This window comes from Hypanus sabinus, chromosome 1, assembly GCF_030144855.1.
Source record: "Hypanus sabinus isolate sHypSab1 chromosome 1, sHypSab1.hap1, whole genome shotgun sequence".
Classification (NCBI taxonomy): Eukaryota; Metazoa; Chordata; class Chondrichthyes; order Myliobatiformes; family Dasyatidae; genus Hypanus; species Hypanus sabinus.
The window spans coordinates 122,631,767-122,649,324 of NC_082706.1; the positions used below are offsets into that span (position 1 = coordinate 122,631,767).

General features: G+C 40.3%; 1 protein-coding gene across 4 annotated transcripts in view; it reads left to right on the top strand.

Moving 5' to 3' along the window:
- tsnare1 (T-SNARE Domain Containing 1) overlaps nucleotides 1–17,558 on the top strand; it is a 1,003,225-nt gene that overhangs the window by 665,343 nt on the left and 320,324 nt on the right. The window contains exon 10 of one of the 4 annotated variants that reach the window (XM_059975450.1): nucleotides 12,642–12,762. The exons of the other annotated variants lie outside the window; for them this stretch is intronic. Coding sequence (XP_059831433.1) covers nucleotides 12,642–12,662 — 21 coding nt within the window. The 3' untranslated portion in view covers nucleotides 12,663–12,762. Of the gene's footprint in view, nucleotides 1–12,641; nucleotides 12,763–17,558 lie in introns of those variants that run through there. 4 annotated transcript variants of the gene reach the window in all.

The window sequence follows — 17,558 nt, forward strand, 5'->3', positions numbered from 1 at the left end:
ATAGGCTATTTTGATCTTTTAATCACCTGTGACAGGATATCACTATGCTTTCATAAAAGCCCCTTAGATGATAATGGGACATAAACATAATATTAGTTCATGAAGTACTACCATTTCACATGGACCGCGCACATAAATGCTTCTGGTAGTGGACAAAATTAGGATTGGATGGTTTCCACATGTGCAGAAGTAGATGGACCCCATTTGCTTCTGCCTAATACCTTATCCTCGGTACCTCAAATTTAGACATCTGTCATATTGAAGTTATGTGCCAGTTCCTGCCAGATGGAATGTACGAAAAAGCTTCTTTGAAAAGTGGCACGTTGGGATCCCTTGTTTACCATGTAGAATGAGTGCTTCTCAATATAGTTTGAAATTTGACTCCATATACTAATCCAAGCTCATGATAGTTAAGATACATTTAGACACCTCTCAAGCAAAGATCATCAGAGCAGTCTCCTTTCTGCCTTTGCAATAACATTGTTTTCTGCTCCATTTCAAAAGTAATTTGAGTCAAAAAGTGATGTTCTTAACAGTGCATTGGTAATTCACAAGTAGACAAAATGTGTGAAAGCAGCACAGTGACTGAAGTCACTGGCCATTGGACTGCCAAATGAGATTTGATGTTTTGAAGAAAATTATTAAGCATATGTATTCCCTACTCTATTTAAGTCATAGTTAAAGAGTGGTTGTAACATGGACTGGAGGTATTTAAAAGGCTCTTAGATAGGCACATAAATATGCAGAGAATAGAGGGATATGGACCATGTGCAAGCAGAAGGGATTAGTTTAATTAGGTGTCATTAGCCTAATTAGTTCAGCACAATATTGTTTGCTGAAGTGTCTGTTCCTGTACTGTACTGCTCCGTGTTATATATTCTGTGTTCTATGATTCATTATATTAATTCTTGAGATGATGAGCTTGTTCTTTGAGAACAAATTTAGTAAGAATGGCCTGTACTCTCTGGACATGAGAAGAAGGATTGGTGATTTTATTGAAACAGAGAGCAGATAATTTTTAACATGTTCTTGCAACTGTCATGCAAACAAAACAGTCAATATTCATGAAGGATGGGCCAACAGGCAGCAATGAAAATAAAAAGTGGTAATGCTTTGGTTGGGAGACAATTGCAGGCTCAGTCTCTAGGTGCATCCATTGCCATATTTAAATTATGTCACTTAACTTTTACATTCAGTGATGTTAGGTCACATTAGATGTGGCCCAATCCTCGTTATATGCGGGGGATACGTGCCTCACAGTCAGCGCATAATGTGAATAATAATTTAAATGGAGAAAATAGGGATGCATTCCAGAGGGCTTCCTAAATATGGTTTATCTGTAATTTATTCACATTTTCATACCAATACAACACAAAAGCAGTACCACAAGGCAACATTAGTATTACATTTCAACAATTTAAGCTAATATTCAATGTAATAAATCATAAAAAGTTAACATACTAGGATGTACAGTACTCACCAACAGTGGCAGGTGTGTTTGCTCTGGAAAATGAGTGGTTGTTGTGGTGTCAGGCAGGTTTACATGGGACATCGAGCACAGCAAGGGGTGAAGGAAGACTCACAGAACGGCAGCAGGAGATGACACCAGTTTGAAGAAAGCGGTGAGGGTTGTTTGCTTGGCAGCATTTTGTTTTTCAGCATAAATTTGCTTGTAGGGAAGAAGGATTGATGGCAGGGAACGACTGAAATGCTGACTCCATTCTAAACTTGGGTCCATGTCCATCGCCATTTGTGCCAAGTGTTCCGACTTCCGCCATTCCCTCACCGTTGGTAAACTCCTGGGATTTTCAAAATCATTTGTTGTTTGCAGCATCTGAGAGATAGTTTGCCGTAAAAAAAATGCCTTGAATGTGGATCATACCTTGGTCGAGTGGCTGAATCAGCGATGTTGTTTTAGGCAGCAGAAAATGCACTGTTATGTTAGGACAAATGCTGTCCAAATGTTTAAGATGGGCTGGCACATTGTCAAGCAACGAAAGAACTTTAAAGGCAAGATTCTGCTCCTGGCGGTAGCGTCCCAGAGCTGTGTTACCTTCACCTGACACCGCCCTGTTTATAATTTCCAACTTTTTTTCAAGTGTTAAAGTGGTTCTCTGCTGCTCAGCTGATTGCCCGGGTCATGACATCGGACGCTTAGGAGGCATAGTTAAATATTTCAAGTACAAAATCATTGCACTGTAGGTAAACGCAACAAAAGTTTAAGAGCGCAAGATCACACATCCACACCTTGCCAAAACCAATGCGAGACTGGTGGGAGTGAGACTGTGAGGCACATGCACGTGACTTGTATTGGCGGGAAAGCAGTGCTCCTCGCATAACTGTGAGTTTTAGATGCATGTAAGGAGACGTTGGTAGAAATAGGTTCCTCGCATAACTGAATCCACATAGTCTGAAGAAGCATATAACGAGGATAGGGTGTACCTCATTCACAAGAGAGCATTCAAAATCCTAACCCCCAACAAGCTCCTCACACACAAAGACAGCAACAATAATATCAAACCCTCAACCTGTCTCTTACACAGAAATCTAACAGATCGCTCACACAGAAAAACACTAACAAATGCATCAGACCTCAAATCCCCAACCTCTCCCTCGCCCAAAAAAGTAACATAATTGCCAACACGCCAATTGACAACAAGAAAGAGAACACAAAAAAATGAAGGAGACCAATATAAACTACAGTCCACACCAATAATCACATGGAACTTTGAAAACAACCTCTATCAGCCTCAAGGAGAACGACAGCTCATGCTCGGCCCTTCTGTGGGTAACGACATCCAACCTGCAGCCATTCCATCTCCCACCCAACCTGTGAAGACCACCCTCTGGCCCGATGCCACCCCCTCCCCGACTGCCAGCCCAGCCCAGCTACCCAAACTCCTGTCTGACCCAGCACCCTTGACCAATGCAGCCTCTCGACCTCCATCCCAACCCAGCCTACTCTGCGTTCAACTCAATGTTGCAATTTTCCTCAATACTTAATCAGCAAGAAATTAAGTCGATTGTGATCCCACGCCTTGTCTCTGGTCTCCTGTTCGGGACAAGTCATGGTGATTGTCTCCTGGAATTTTCTTAGGGACAGCAGAGCGCCAGATCACTAGATTGAACTCCAAGCTGTAGATCACCGTATCAAACAGTTTCCAGAGCACAATTAAGATAAAAAGAATAAGTAAAATGCATATTATTTCACATAAATGAAATAATAGACTATCTGGAAGATGGAGGAATCGTTGTATCCCTTCTGTACTACTCTGAAGTTACAAAAACATGAAACAGTACAGCACAGTAGCCGCACCTACATACCCATGTGGACCATCCTGCCCATCTAGCTGATCCCTTATGCCTGCATATGGCTGACATCCTTCTATTTATTATTTGGCGTTACAACACATGGGCCCTTCTGGACCTTCGAGCCAAACCACCCCAGCAATCCCACAACCCTGAATAATACTAACCTAATCATAGGACATATTACAATGACTGATTAAACAGCCCAGTACATCTTTGGACTTGTGGGAAGAAACTGGAAGACCTGGGGAAAACCCACTGGGAGGATGTAGAGATTGCTTACAGAACAACGCCAGAATTGAACTCCGAACTCCAGTTTGCCCTGAGCTGTAATAGCGCCATGCCCATGATATTCTCTGCCTTTTTGTGAGCCTGTCTAATCCCGGTTAAATTTTGTTATGTAGTCTTTATAGTTATTTCAGTGAATTCTGATACATATGAAAGGAGTGGATGGTGACACTGTTTTTAAAGTTGTTGCTTTACGACATTGAGTAGCATTGTCTAGTGTCATCTATTTGTCTGCGCTAAGTCCTAATGTAACAGTTTATTTATTTTCCAATCTGTAAAATATTCTATCCCTCCTGAAACAGTCATATTCACCATATTTTTTCTTGCCAGGTTTATTTTGGATAGATTTTCACATTCCCATATGGGTGAAAAACTGATAGATTGCATCATCTGTCAGCTTGAAATTCATTAGAAGCATGATTGTACAGTTATGAGTAGCCTAGTTAGTTCAGTCATCAGCCAGGCTGACTGTGTCCAGATTGTGTTTGAAGGCTTGTTTCTTAATAAATAAAATTTTGTTATTTATCTACTGAAATTTAAAGATATAGATAAGTTTTAATGTGTACTCTTAACCTCTAAATTTTTGAATGGAACCAAACCACTGGCTTTTCTTTTGCATTACCCATCATTAATTAAACAGGATGTACTCGAAAACGTTAAACATTTTGCCCATCACTGGTTGATATCCATGCTGTGTGCCCATACCAGTAAATTATATCCTTTCAGTATCTGGGTTGTTAATAGTTAATATTAAAGGATATAAAAAATTCAGACTGCATTACGGTGTTTTCTAGCCAATAGTAGCAGTTACACCATTTTGAATAAGATTCTTCAGCACCTGTAGCAGAAAGTTTGAAAGTTGACCAGCTTTAAAATATTTCCAAAAACAAAATGCTTTAGCTACTTGAGATATCTTACAAACAGGAACACTGAAAATTCTCCACAGATCAGGCAGCATCACTGATGAAAAAAGGTAATTGACCTGGTTTTATCTCCACAAGTGCTGGCCTGATATGGTTGAGCTCTAATATAAAGTCAAAGTCAACTTCATTGTCACATGCACAAGTACATGTATGTAGAGGGGCAATAAAAATAACTTGCCTCAGTATTAGAGGCACATAACATCATCTTGGCAGCATTCACAAGAAGAATTAAATTAAACATAAGTTATTCAAAATTTTTACAAGGCCACAATTAGAACAAAAAAGCATAAAGTGTAAAGTAATGAAAGTGTTCATAATGTTGCTAAACTGTAGTGATACAGTTTGCTATTTGGTTCAAGAACCAAAATGCTGAATGGAAGTACTGTCTTTGAGCCTGGTTTTGTTGGCATCAAAAACTCTTGCCTGATGGCAGCTGCAAGAAGATAGGATGGCTGAGGTGGTGGGGATCTTTGATTGGGGCACTCTTTGAAGCAGTGCCACCTGTAGAAACTACCAATGTTGGGGAGGAGTGTGCTATGATGTATTCTGTGGAGTCCTCTAATCTTTAATGCATCTTATGTTTGTATATGTTTGAAATAATTTGTGTCTGTAAGGACTGGTCTTCATAAGTAGACTCAACTCTCTGAGATATTTTCACTTTATGATCTACCCCCCCCCCCCGAAACATTGAAAAAATGAAAGAAAAGAGTGGCTGGCAAATAAATCCATATTTATTTTGCAAATGAAGTGATTTTTAATATTGAATATCTTATAAAAAAAGATACTGCCAAACCACAAAGATATTCAGGCGTACTATAAATGTAAACATCGGTCCACCATTTAGTCTTACCCCAATTCTCACAGATGCTGAGAAAGGTAAAAAAAATGAGAGAAGGAAAGATTGTTCAGGAACTGGGCCTATCATGATAAGAAATGAAGTATAATGCATGATACCATAACAGATAGGAGAAGAATCAGGCCTTTGGGTCCATTGAGTCTGCTCCACCATTCAATCATGGCTGATCCACTCTCCGCTCTCGTACTATTGTAATTTCCTTTACTCCATCCCCCCATCAAATTTCAAGTTGAACTCAATCATATTGATCACTGCCTCCTAAGGGTTATTTTACCTTAAGATCTATAATCACCTCCGGTTCATTACATAACATCCAATCCAGTAGCTGATGCCCTGGTATGTTCAATGACAAACTGCTCTAAAAAAACCACCTTTTAAGCATTCAACAAACTCACTCTCTTGAGATCCATTACCAACCTGATTTACCCAATCAGCGTGCAAGTTGAAATCTCCTCTGCCTATCATACCATTGCCTTTTTGACATGGCTTTTCTATTTCCCATTGTAGTCTGTGGTCCACATCCCAGCTACTGTTGGGAGGCCTGTAAATAACTACCATCAGGGTCCTTTTACACTTGCAAATTCTTAACTCAACCCACAAGGGTTCAACGTCTTCTGACCCTGTGTCACACCTTTCTCCTGTTTTGATGCTATTCTTTACCAGTGAAGCCATGCCATCCCCTCTGTTTATCTTTCTATCCCTCTGATACAACATGTAACCTTAGACATTCAGCTTCCAACTACAGTCATCCTTCAGCCACAATTCAGTGATGGCCACATCATACCTGACAATCTGTAATAGTGCAACAATATTATCCACCTTATTTCTTATATTCCATGCATTGAGATAGACCCTTTTTGATTTTGCATCCCTAATACACTCACCCTGTTGGCTGCAATTTTGTCCTATCATTTGCCTGCCCTTCCTGACAGTCTGTCTTTGCTTTTTTACCATCTATCCTGCCCTGAGCTCCTTCACTCTGGTTCCCGCCACCTGCCAAATTAGTTTAAACCCTCCACATCAGCTCAAACAAACCTGTCCACAAGAGTATTGGTCCTCCTCAGTTTCAGGTGCAACCCATCATTTTTGAACATGTCATACCTCCCTCAGAAGATATCCCAATGACCCAACAACCTGAAGCCCTGCGCCCTGCATCAGCTTCTCAGCCACACATTTATCTGCCATATCATCCTGGTTCTACTCTCACTGGTGTGTGGAACAGGTAGCAATCCAAAAATTACTACCCAAGTGTTCCTGCATCTCAGCTTTCTAGCTAGCTCTCTAAATTCTTTTCTCAGGACCTCTTTGCTTTTCCTTCCCATGTCATTGGTACCAGTACGTACCAAGACATCTGGCTGCTCTCCCTCCCTCTCCAAAATTCTGTGGATGTGATCTGAGACGTCCCTGATCCTACCCTGCCACCAAGGAGGCAACTTAGCATTCGGGTGTCCCGTTCACATCCACAGAATCTCCTGTCTGTTCCCCTGACTATTGAGTCTGCTATCACTACCGCTCCTCTCTTCTCCCTCTTTCCCTTCTGCTCAGTTTTAGTAACCCAGTTTCTGTGGCATTCCCTTAGGAAATCATCCCCCACAGCAGTATCCAAAGTGGTATGCTTATTATTGAGAGGAATGACCACAGGGGTGCTCTGCACTAACTGCCTATTCACCTTTCCATTTCTCCTGACAGTCACCCAGCTATTCGCCTCCTGCAGCTCCGGGGTTCTTCTCACTTGGCACAATGTATTAACTTAAGAGATAATGGTAATCCCTTGGTGTCTTGCCAACCATGCTCCAGTTAACTCAGTTAACATCTCAAAATTTTCAGTATTTCAGTGCAGAGTAGTAACCTAACTGCATCTCATGTGTCTGATTTGCTCTAATAGGTTGAACCAACCATTATAAGTTGGCTTGTTCTGTTAATTATTTATGTGAAATGTTTGCAGTAAGTAATTATTTGAGAGTTACTTGACTCATTGTAGAGCAATTTAACCAAGCAAGCCTGAAGTTTTTTTTAATTTCTGCTTTAAAGTCGATGGCATATTTTAATAGGTGAAGTGTAAATCCAGCTGACTACTCATCTGATTAGATAAATTCAGTTAAAATTCCCACCTGTGCCTTTCAAATGAAAGGAAAAAAACTTGGAAATGAATTCATTGAACAGTCAACAAATTAGAAAATAAAGCCCTGAAATACAAAATCCTCGCATCCTACCTGTTCCCAAAATATTGTCACATTTAAACACTGCTCATACTTAGAACTTGAGTTTTATTCTGATGTAACAGTTAGTGTCAGCTGAGTTTGAAATACATGAATTTAATAAAAATGACTTTAATTGTGCATTTTCCTAATTGGATAATTAACCTCCCAGCAACATACTGTAAAATATGAAGAGCTTTATATTTTTATTACTTAGTGGCTTACAAATATATATGTGTATAATCATGGGCTTTTTTTTCCATTATCTAGTATCTGCAATTCAACAAAATCAGAATCAGATTTAATATCACTGGCATACACACAATGTTGCCACTTATCAATGTCATCTCGAGTCTATCCAACAATAAAAATCAGGTCAAAATTGGTTTTAATGGGCTTGTTTAAGGTATGGTTTAGAAGGTTATGGGCGAAACACAGGCAAAAGACTAACTTCAATGTGCATCTTGGCATCTTGATCAGTGTGAACACCAAAAGGCCTGCTTCCTTGTGCCTAGTTCTAAGCTGGCACATCATTTCTGTTAATAATCCTAATGTCAAGAGAAAAGTCTTAATACCTGTGATCTAGTTATCTAGCTATGCAGTAAAATGGCCCAAAAGGAATTTAAATTGAAATCTTATGTTATGGTTTCCAGGATTTTGCATGTCATATGTTGTGTCTGTACACAACTACATAGATATTAAATGAAAGCACACATGCGGGAGATGGCTTTAACTGGTGTATTCATACTGCAATGTGGGAGAGAGAGAGAAGAATGCTGATGCATAGAAAACAGCGCATGTGCAGGTAACAGATCAATAATAGTTAGTGCTAAGGTGGGGGGTGTCATTGCTCTAAAAGAAATTAATCCATACATTACACTTCCTCCCCCTTAAGATTAATGCAACATAAAACTGTATATGTACAAATCATTCAATTTCTCTTTCATAAACCGATATTCCAATTAAACATGCTTTCACAATAACAGTCCATTACTTATCTCCCAGTTCTAAAGGTTCAGTCTTTTGTGTGGCACTCTGTTTCTTTCAGGTTAGCACCTCTGGACTAGTGGAGTGGCATCAGGTTTGGCAGCTGTCTTGTCAGCAATAACGTTCTCGTCATGCCTCTGGACCTGTGAAGTCGCATTAGGTTTGGTAGTTGTCTTGTCTTAGGCAACATTCCCGGTTTCCAGTGTCACTTTGCTGTCAGTGACATCATCACTGACAGATAAGTCCGGTGACTGAAATGAGTCCCTCTTGTTGGATGCAGTCGACTCAGATGTGTTCCTCATTTGAGCAACCAGTATTTGGTCCACATGATGTCTCCATGTCTGATCTTCAACATCCACTGTGTACATCGATGGTCCATTTCTTGTAGCTATTGTACCAGATGTCCTGTGCCTTCTAGGTAATCACATGCTAGGATGTCCTATCCAATCTCAAAGCTCCCTTTTACTTCACTTGGCAACTGGCTGAACTGTTTATTCTGCATTCCTCTGTAGATCTGGTTTCAGGAGGTCTATGCAAGGTCTCAGATTCCTGTTCATGAACAGCATTGCAGATGCTTGATTTGTCATTGCATGAATAGTGTTCCAATACACAAAAGGAAGTTATCCACCTAGTGCTCTAGAGAAATATTTGTCCTCGTCCGTCAGTTTAATGGACTTCTTGAAGGTTTCAATAAACCTTTCAGCTAACCCATTTGTTGCTAGGTGGTGAGGAGATGAACTGAAATATTTAATGTCATTCTTCTTCGTGAACAGTCGGAATTCTGCTGACGTGTATTGTGGTCCGATGTCAGTCACAATTTGGTCTGGTAAGCAGGTAGTTCTCAGAGCGGAGGTGGTCTTTGCTGAGGTGGTTGATTTCATTGATCTAACCTCTGGCCACTTTGAATGAGCATCCACAGCAATCAGAAAAACAGAGTCCATGAATGCCCCAGCAAAATCAATATGTACTCTTTGCCATGGTGAAGATATCCCCTCCTGCAGGTGTAGCAGTGCCTGTAGGAGTGCATTATGAACTTCTTGGCATCTCAATTAGCTCTTGGTCAAGTCTTCAATCTGTTTATCTATTCCCGGCCGCCACAAGTAGCTCTAGGCGAGACTCTTCATCTTGACTGTACCCAGGTGTCCTTCGTGCAGATTCTCTAACACTCTGGTGCACAGTTTAGAAGAACCACAACACTGGATCCACACATCAGTGTTCTTTGACATACCAACAGTTAGTCTAGTCTTGCTGAGAACATAGGGTTACCCTGAGCTGGCCATCCTTACCTGGTGATTTCACAGACTTTTAAAAATTTTGGGCCATTCCTTGTTTCCCTTTGTATTTTGGAATTTGTTACTAGCAACTGGTCCTCCAATGTGGTGTGGAACACCTTTGCTAGGCCACGGTATGAAGACTTTTCTTCAGTTGCCAGTTGTGGAGGATGTGACAAGCCATCAGTATTGCTGTCTTGTTTGGTACCCTTGAGCTCTATGTCATAAGAGTGGGCTCCTAGGAATAGTGCCCAACAGTGTAACCAAGTAGAAGACATCACTGGATTTCCCTTCCTGGGATTGAAAATTGAAACAAGGGATGGTAATCTGTCACAGGTGTAAACTTTCATCCATAGTGTAGTGGTGGAACTTCTTTATGCCCCATACTGGAATAAGGAAGCTCGGTCGATCTGTGTGAAATTGTGTTCTGTGCTCATCAGTGATCTTGTAGCAAATGAAATCGCACATTCAGATCCATCTTTCATAGTGTGTGACAAAATGGCATCAATGCCGTAAGGGGATGCAAGGCACACCAGACTGATAGGCAGGGATAATGGGTGAGCAGTTCATCCAATGCTATAAGTCCCTTTGTTTCTTTGAATGCTTTTTCAGATCTTTCTGACCATTCCACTTGGTTCTTGTTGGCAACACTGCATTCAATGGATGCAGCACTACAGCAATGTTTGGGAGTTTATAAGGCCCAAGTATGACCTGAATTGTGACCCATTTTCTGGTTTGGGTGCCTATAGCACTGCTTCATTCTTCTCTTGTGACTTACGTAAGCCATGCTTGTCAATGGCATGTCCACAGTATAAGATTTCATTCTTGAAAAACTCACATTTCTCTCTGTAGTTGTGTGCAGACCATACTCTTTCGGCCTGGTAAGCACTTTACCAGAGTTCTAGAGGTGTTCTTCACCATTTTTGCCAGTTGTGATGATGCCATCAATGTAGCATTGTGTTCCTGGGATATCTTGGAGCACTTGTTCCATTGTTCTTTCCCAAATTTCTGGAGCTGATGCGATGCCAAAGACGAGAAATTATACTGGAATAATCCCTTGTGAAAGTTGATTGTGAGGAACTTCCTGCTTGGCTTCTCAATCTCCTTTTGTAATCTATGAAAACCTCTCTCTGCCTGCCAAAGACGCAAAAACGTTTTCTATTCATGGCAGTGGAGTACGCAGCACAGGGTTGATGTTCACATTGAAATCCCCACTAAAGTATGCAAATGGCTCTGGTCCTCACCTTCTTGATCACCGAGAGAATGAGAATGAACAATTACTCCAATCAATCTTGGAGAGAATGCCAGACAACTCCAAGCTCTGCAGTTCAGCATCCATTTTAGGATGTAGTGCATAAGGCACTGGACATGCTTTATGGAATCTTAGTGTTCTGCTTCATCCAGCTCAATTCTGGCTGTCATGCCTTTGAGTTTACAAATCCCCTTCTCAAACACCTTTTCATTAGCATTAAACTGCTGTGACAGTCTCTGGTTACTGCTATCATTTAGGCTGCCATTGCCTGTTGATGTCACACTGAAAGCTTTGATTGAGTGCCAGTCCAGTTGAATTTTTCTCAACCATTCACATCCAAGAAGTGCTGGCCCTCCACCTTTCAATGCATTAAGCTCTAATTATTGTGTTTGGCCTCCGTACATCACATTTACTTTCAGTTTGCCTTTGAGAAACACTTTTTCACCTGTGTAGGTACTTAGCATCACTGAGGTCTTCTCTAATGGTAGCTTAGAAAACAGTCTGTTGTAGGCAGCCTCTTGAATTATAGACAAAGCTGACCCTGTATCCAGCTCCATTTTCAGTTTTACATCAGACACATCATTTGTGATCCAGATGATTTTGTGATCTGCTTCAGATATACTGTGTGCTTCTAGACATGACTGTTCACCTTTGTCAAACTCTATGTTGTCTTTTTCTATTTTACGTTCGGTAACTTTATGTGGTTGCTTAGTTCTGTGTTTGAGATGTTTCACTCGGTTGTGCTTTTTGTCTGATTTGTACATTCTCTCTTGTGTGACATTGGGATACATTCTGAAGACTTTTTCTTTGAACCAACAGTCATTTGCATCATGGGATTTGCCACATCGATAGCATCTTCGCCTTTTTGCACCATTCAAGGACATACTGTGCATTTCACATTTTAAGCTTTTCTGTAGTTCTGCCTTATCCTTTGCTGCGATCTCTAATGATATTGCAATATTCAATGCCCATTCTAAGGATAGGTCTCTTTCACACTGTAGCCTCTTTTGAGTGTTTTAACTATGCATGCTATATCCAAGCCTGTCCATTATGGCATGAGAAAGTCAATTTCGTAAATCAGAGTTCTGGGAAAGTTTGTATAGTTCTGCAATGTATTCAGAAATGCTTTCATCTTTTGACTGGTTCCTTTCATGAAATGTAAATCTCTCAACTATTACCAGTAGTTTAGGGCTCAAGTGATTTTGTAAAATTGTTACAATTTCATCAAAAATCTTGCTTGCTGATTTTTGCTAAGTTGCCTAGAGAGACTGTACCTTCTTGGGCCCATTACGTTAAGTGTCGAGGCTTTCTCTTGTTCTTACATCTTCTTCAAATTAAGGCTACATCCACAGTAGACCGGATAATTTTGAAAACGCCGGTTTCACATAAAAACGATAGGCGTCCACACTATGCATTTTTAGAAGTATCTCTGTCCACATTGAAACGGAGATTTTAGCAGATCTCCTCCTACTGCTCATGCGCAAGACACATCTACCGAAAACAAGTGATATGTTTGGTGTCAAATCTCGCCATGAAAGACGGTGCATGTTTGTTCAGTTACAGACTAGAAAACCTTAAAGATGGACAGCTGTTGGCTCTCGCGCAGGACGACTTAAAATAAAAAAAAATACTGGAACATATGGAGGCAACCGGCAGGGAGCTCACGGGCAGTATGACCCGGCTGACGACGAACATTGAAAAACTGACTAACTCTGTTGCATTAATAAAGCACCTTGTATAAAACATGTCTGCATCAGTGTTATCTTGTATTTCCATACAATATTACATTAGGCTGTTACACATTTATTGTCAGAGAAGTACTTGCATAAATAGGTAAACCACCTTCATACGAGCAAGGACAGAAAACAGGGCAAAGTGAGTATACTTATTTATTCAGTAAGTTATGGGTCAAAGTATTTGGTGAGTACATTTCTAACTCTTTTGGCTTCAGTCTCATTGCCGTCTGTTCTGAAATTGTTAGGCTGCGTTCAAGAAAACAATGAAATGGCGCGCTGCCGTCTGGTAGTGTTTTCAGATTTCTCCGGTTACCCCGTCCACACTGATCTGCCCGAGCGGCGTTTTCAAAAATACACACTCTGGAAAGCGTTTCTGAAAAACTGGTTTTGGGAGACGAAAACACCATTTCAGTGTGGACAGAGGGTAAAAACGAAGAGTAAAAGCTTCAGTTACAGATTTATCCGATGTAGTGTGGACGTAGCCTAAAATACAATTGAACCCTCTCAATATACGACACCCAGCCATCATTAGCGCTATCAAATTTATCAACTTTCCCAATTTAAGCCATTACCACATTATTTTCACTTTAAGTTCATCGCTTCTTTCACTGTTGCTATGCACTGTACCCATGCCTTTGTTAGTGTCTTAGACGGCCTTCTCTGTGGTGTTTAACTCTTGCTGTTTCATCCCATAAGCATGTTGTAATTGTCATTGCAGTCCATGATATTTTCTGACATTTAGGTATGTACTTGTCACCAATTTGTTGTTTCTGTGCACAACTACAAATCAATTAAGTGGAAGCACGCATGCAGGAGATGGCTTTAACTGGTCTGTTCGCATTGCAGCGAGAGAGAAAGAACAATTCATATGTGTAGACAACAGCGCATGCGCAGACAACATATCAATATGTAATGCTAATGGAGCATGCCATTGCTCTGAAGAAATAGATCCATACATTACATTATAGATGCATTTTTTTTCCAATTTCTGGAAGCACCTGGTTACCCAACAACAGAAAGCACATTGTAATTGGGGCAATTGTTCTACTTTAAATGAAATACAGTAGAGCAGAGTTTTCAGGAAAACTTAGTGTTTATAAAACACTCTTTGTACCATTTAAAATAAGATATTTTATACATTGAACAATCTGTGTTGATCCCTTCTTTGTCTTTGGATGAATTCCTTGGTGTTAACCCAATGAGTAAGTAAATTCCATTCACTGTCAAAATTACAGTTGCCTGCAGACTTTAGAGATGAGTTTGGTCTCTTTCCAACTCTGCACAGAGAGTTGTGATTATGAATGAGATTAGAACTCTGGAAGTAAAAGGTCTTTAGCTTTTTTTAATTTCAGAAGTAAACTTTATTCACAAAAAATATACATACAGGCATACAAAAAGCACTGCATGGCCTTCTTTGCGATCATAGTGTTGCTCAGTCTATACTTTCATCGTGGATTCTGGTTCTTCCCCACAAAACTTCGTGTTGGCTTTATAAAAGTTTTTCCTAAGCTAGTCCCATTTATCCCTCAGAACCATTCCCATCCACGTTCCAGTCCAAATGTCATTGTAGTTGCACCTGCCTCTACCACTTCCTCTAGCAGGGCATCTCAGTTACCCACCACCTGTGAGAAAAACATGCTCTACAGATTCCTCTAAATATAACCTCTCTCACTTTAAATCTTTGCCTTGAGTTTTAGACTCCTCTATCCTGGAAAAAAAAATCAGTGAGCATTGAATCTAGATAGACCCCTCATAATTTTATAAATCCCTATAAGTTCACCCTTAGCTACTCTGCTCCAGGGAAAACAGTCTCAATGTATCCAGTCTTTCCTTAGAGCACAAGCTCACCGATGCCAGCAATATCTTTGCATGTATTACCTCCTTTTACCACGCTGACCAGAAATTCACACAATACTCCAAGTGTGATCGAACCAACATTTTGTACAATTGTGATAGGGAGAACACAACTACAGCTGTGAAGATCCCTGCTGCATCCGGTGACACTGTGATCTCTGTCTCAGAGGCCGGTGTTAAGCTGTCTTTAAAGAGGGTGAACCCTTACAAAGCGACAGGCCCCGAAGGAGGACCTGGTAAGGCTCTGAAAACTTGTGCCAACCAGTTTTGTGCCAACGGTGTGAGTATTCAAGGACATTTCCAGCTTCTCGCTGCTACAGTTGGAAGTTCCCACCTACTTCAAAAAGGCAACATTTATACCATGTCTAAGAAGAGTAGCGTGGGCAGCCTTAATGACTGTCACCTAGTAGCACTCACATCTACGGTGATTGGCCATGACAAGGTTGAACTCTTGCCTCAGCAAGAACCTGGACCCACTGCAATTTGCCTATTGCCACAATAGGTCTATGGCAGACCCAATCTCAGCAGCCATGAATGGACATATCAAAATGGGAACGGGAAGTGGAAACAAAATGGGTCTAATTCCACCTTAATTCCACTTTTATTTCCCATTTTAATTCCACTTCCCAATCCCATTCTTATATGTCAGTCCATTGCCTCCTCCACTGTCATGATGAAGTCACACTTAGGTTGGAAGAACAACATCTTATATTCCGTTTGGGTAGCCTCCAGCCTGATGGCATGAATATTGATTTCTCAAACTTCTGGTAATGCCTGCACCCCATCCCTCTTCACCATTTTCTATCCCCTTTTCCCTCTCTCATCTTATCTCCTTGCCTACCCATCACTTTTCTCTGGTGCTCCACCCTTTTTCTTTCTTCCATGGCCTTCTGACCTTCTCTCCTTTCCTATTAGATCCCCCCGTCTCCAACCCTGTATCCAAACAACTTCCAAGTTCTTTACTTCACCCTTCCCCCATCCCCATTTCACCTATCACCTTGTGTTTCTTCCACCCCTCCCCCCACCTTCTAACACTGACCCCTCATCTCCAGGAATGTCTTGGCCTGAAAAGTCAGCTGTACCCTTTTCCATAGATGTTTCCTGGCCTGCTGAGTTCCTCCAGCATTTTGTGTGTGTTACAATAGGTAACGTTGCTGCCTCAGTGACCTGACTTTGATTCAGCCCTCTGTTGCTGTCTGTCAAGTTTGTGTTCTCCTTTCAACTGCATTGGACCATGGGTTTCCTGCCCCATTCTAAAGACCTGCTGTTTGGTAGCGGTTGTCTATTTCAACCATCCTAGGTGTGTGTCAGAGAAATAAGGTGTCCATGCACATATGAGAGAGAATATATTACTGGAAAATAAGTGGAAGAATGGAATTGATGGGATTGTTCTGAGAGCAGGCATAAACTTGAAAGATAATATGAAAAATAATATGGGAAATGTTGAGTTGATAAATGTTATTGGACTACTTTTAAGCCTATTTTAGTAATCTAAGCTAGGAAAGACCATGGAACGTTTAACAGCAGAATGCCTGCTCATGAATGTGAAGAATGAATTGGAGTGATTCTACTTCCATTACTATTGTCTAGTCTAAACATCTAATCATAGAGTACTATCACTCAGAAACTGGAACAGACCCTTCAGCTCACCATGTCTATGTCAACCTTCAAGTGCCTATCTGTAACAATACAATTTACCATCTCCTACTCTGCCTTGATGATTCAAGTGTTTGTACATTATAAATACTCACAAATGTTATGAGAGTACTTACCTCCACCACCTATTCAGACAGTGCATTTCAGCCATCCTTTGGGTAGAAGTAGTATTTGTTTAATACCCTCTTAACCTTTACTCCTCAACATAAATATCTGGACTTGGACACCACTACTTTGGGGAAGACTTTTTGACTATTATTCCTATCTATGCTTCTCATAATTTTGTTTATCTCCATTAAGTTCTCACTGAGTCTCCTCTGCTCAAGGGAAAAAACAAATCTATTTACACAATATTTTACATGTAAGTATATATTTCATATTTGTATATTACATCCTCATACTTCCATAGAGCATATTTTGTTTAAATATAAAATCCCAATTTATCTTACATCTATAACACCTCTATGAAATAAATTAAACTTATTGTATAATTGAACAGTCCTGGTAATACCAACAGGACAACAGATGTAAAAACATGGGAGATCAACCTTCTTGAAAAATAGTAATATAACTGCAGGATTCTGTTTCAAATCCTGTTATCTTACAGTAACAGCACACTCAGGAGGTTTTGCATCTGATTTAATTGATATTCGCAAAGAAAGTGAGAATATTCATTCCTTTTTCACATCAAATCACCATCATCAGTACCAAAATTAATTTAGATTCAGGGACTTGCAAAGATATAATTGGATGCTTTATAGTTCAAAATCTATTCAAACTTTCAGGTGCTATCACTATATTTGTTTGTATTTCAAATGTGTACTTAAAAACCATGTCAGTTCTGGATAATTAAACATTTGGTGTTGTTTCAATGCAGTGGAATAGGAGGCAGTTATTGGTACATGCTATTTGCTAGGCTGATAAACTTTACCTTTGAAGAGTAAATTAGCGTATGCAAGAACACACTGCCAAATGATGTAAAATATCAATAATAATGCTGAAGAATGGTGATGTAGCTGCAAGGGACAAAATCATGGGTGGTAGGGTTAACGGTTAGCCAGCAACCTAGGTTCTCTCTGTGACTCTGTGGGTTTCCCCCACTTTCCAAAGAATTCAGGTCAGTAGGTTAATTAGCCACATGAGAGTAATTGGTAGGTGTAGGCTTGTTAATCCAGTATAGTCTATAACTGTGTGGTATCCCAAAATATTTTTTTAAATCAGCTTCTCC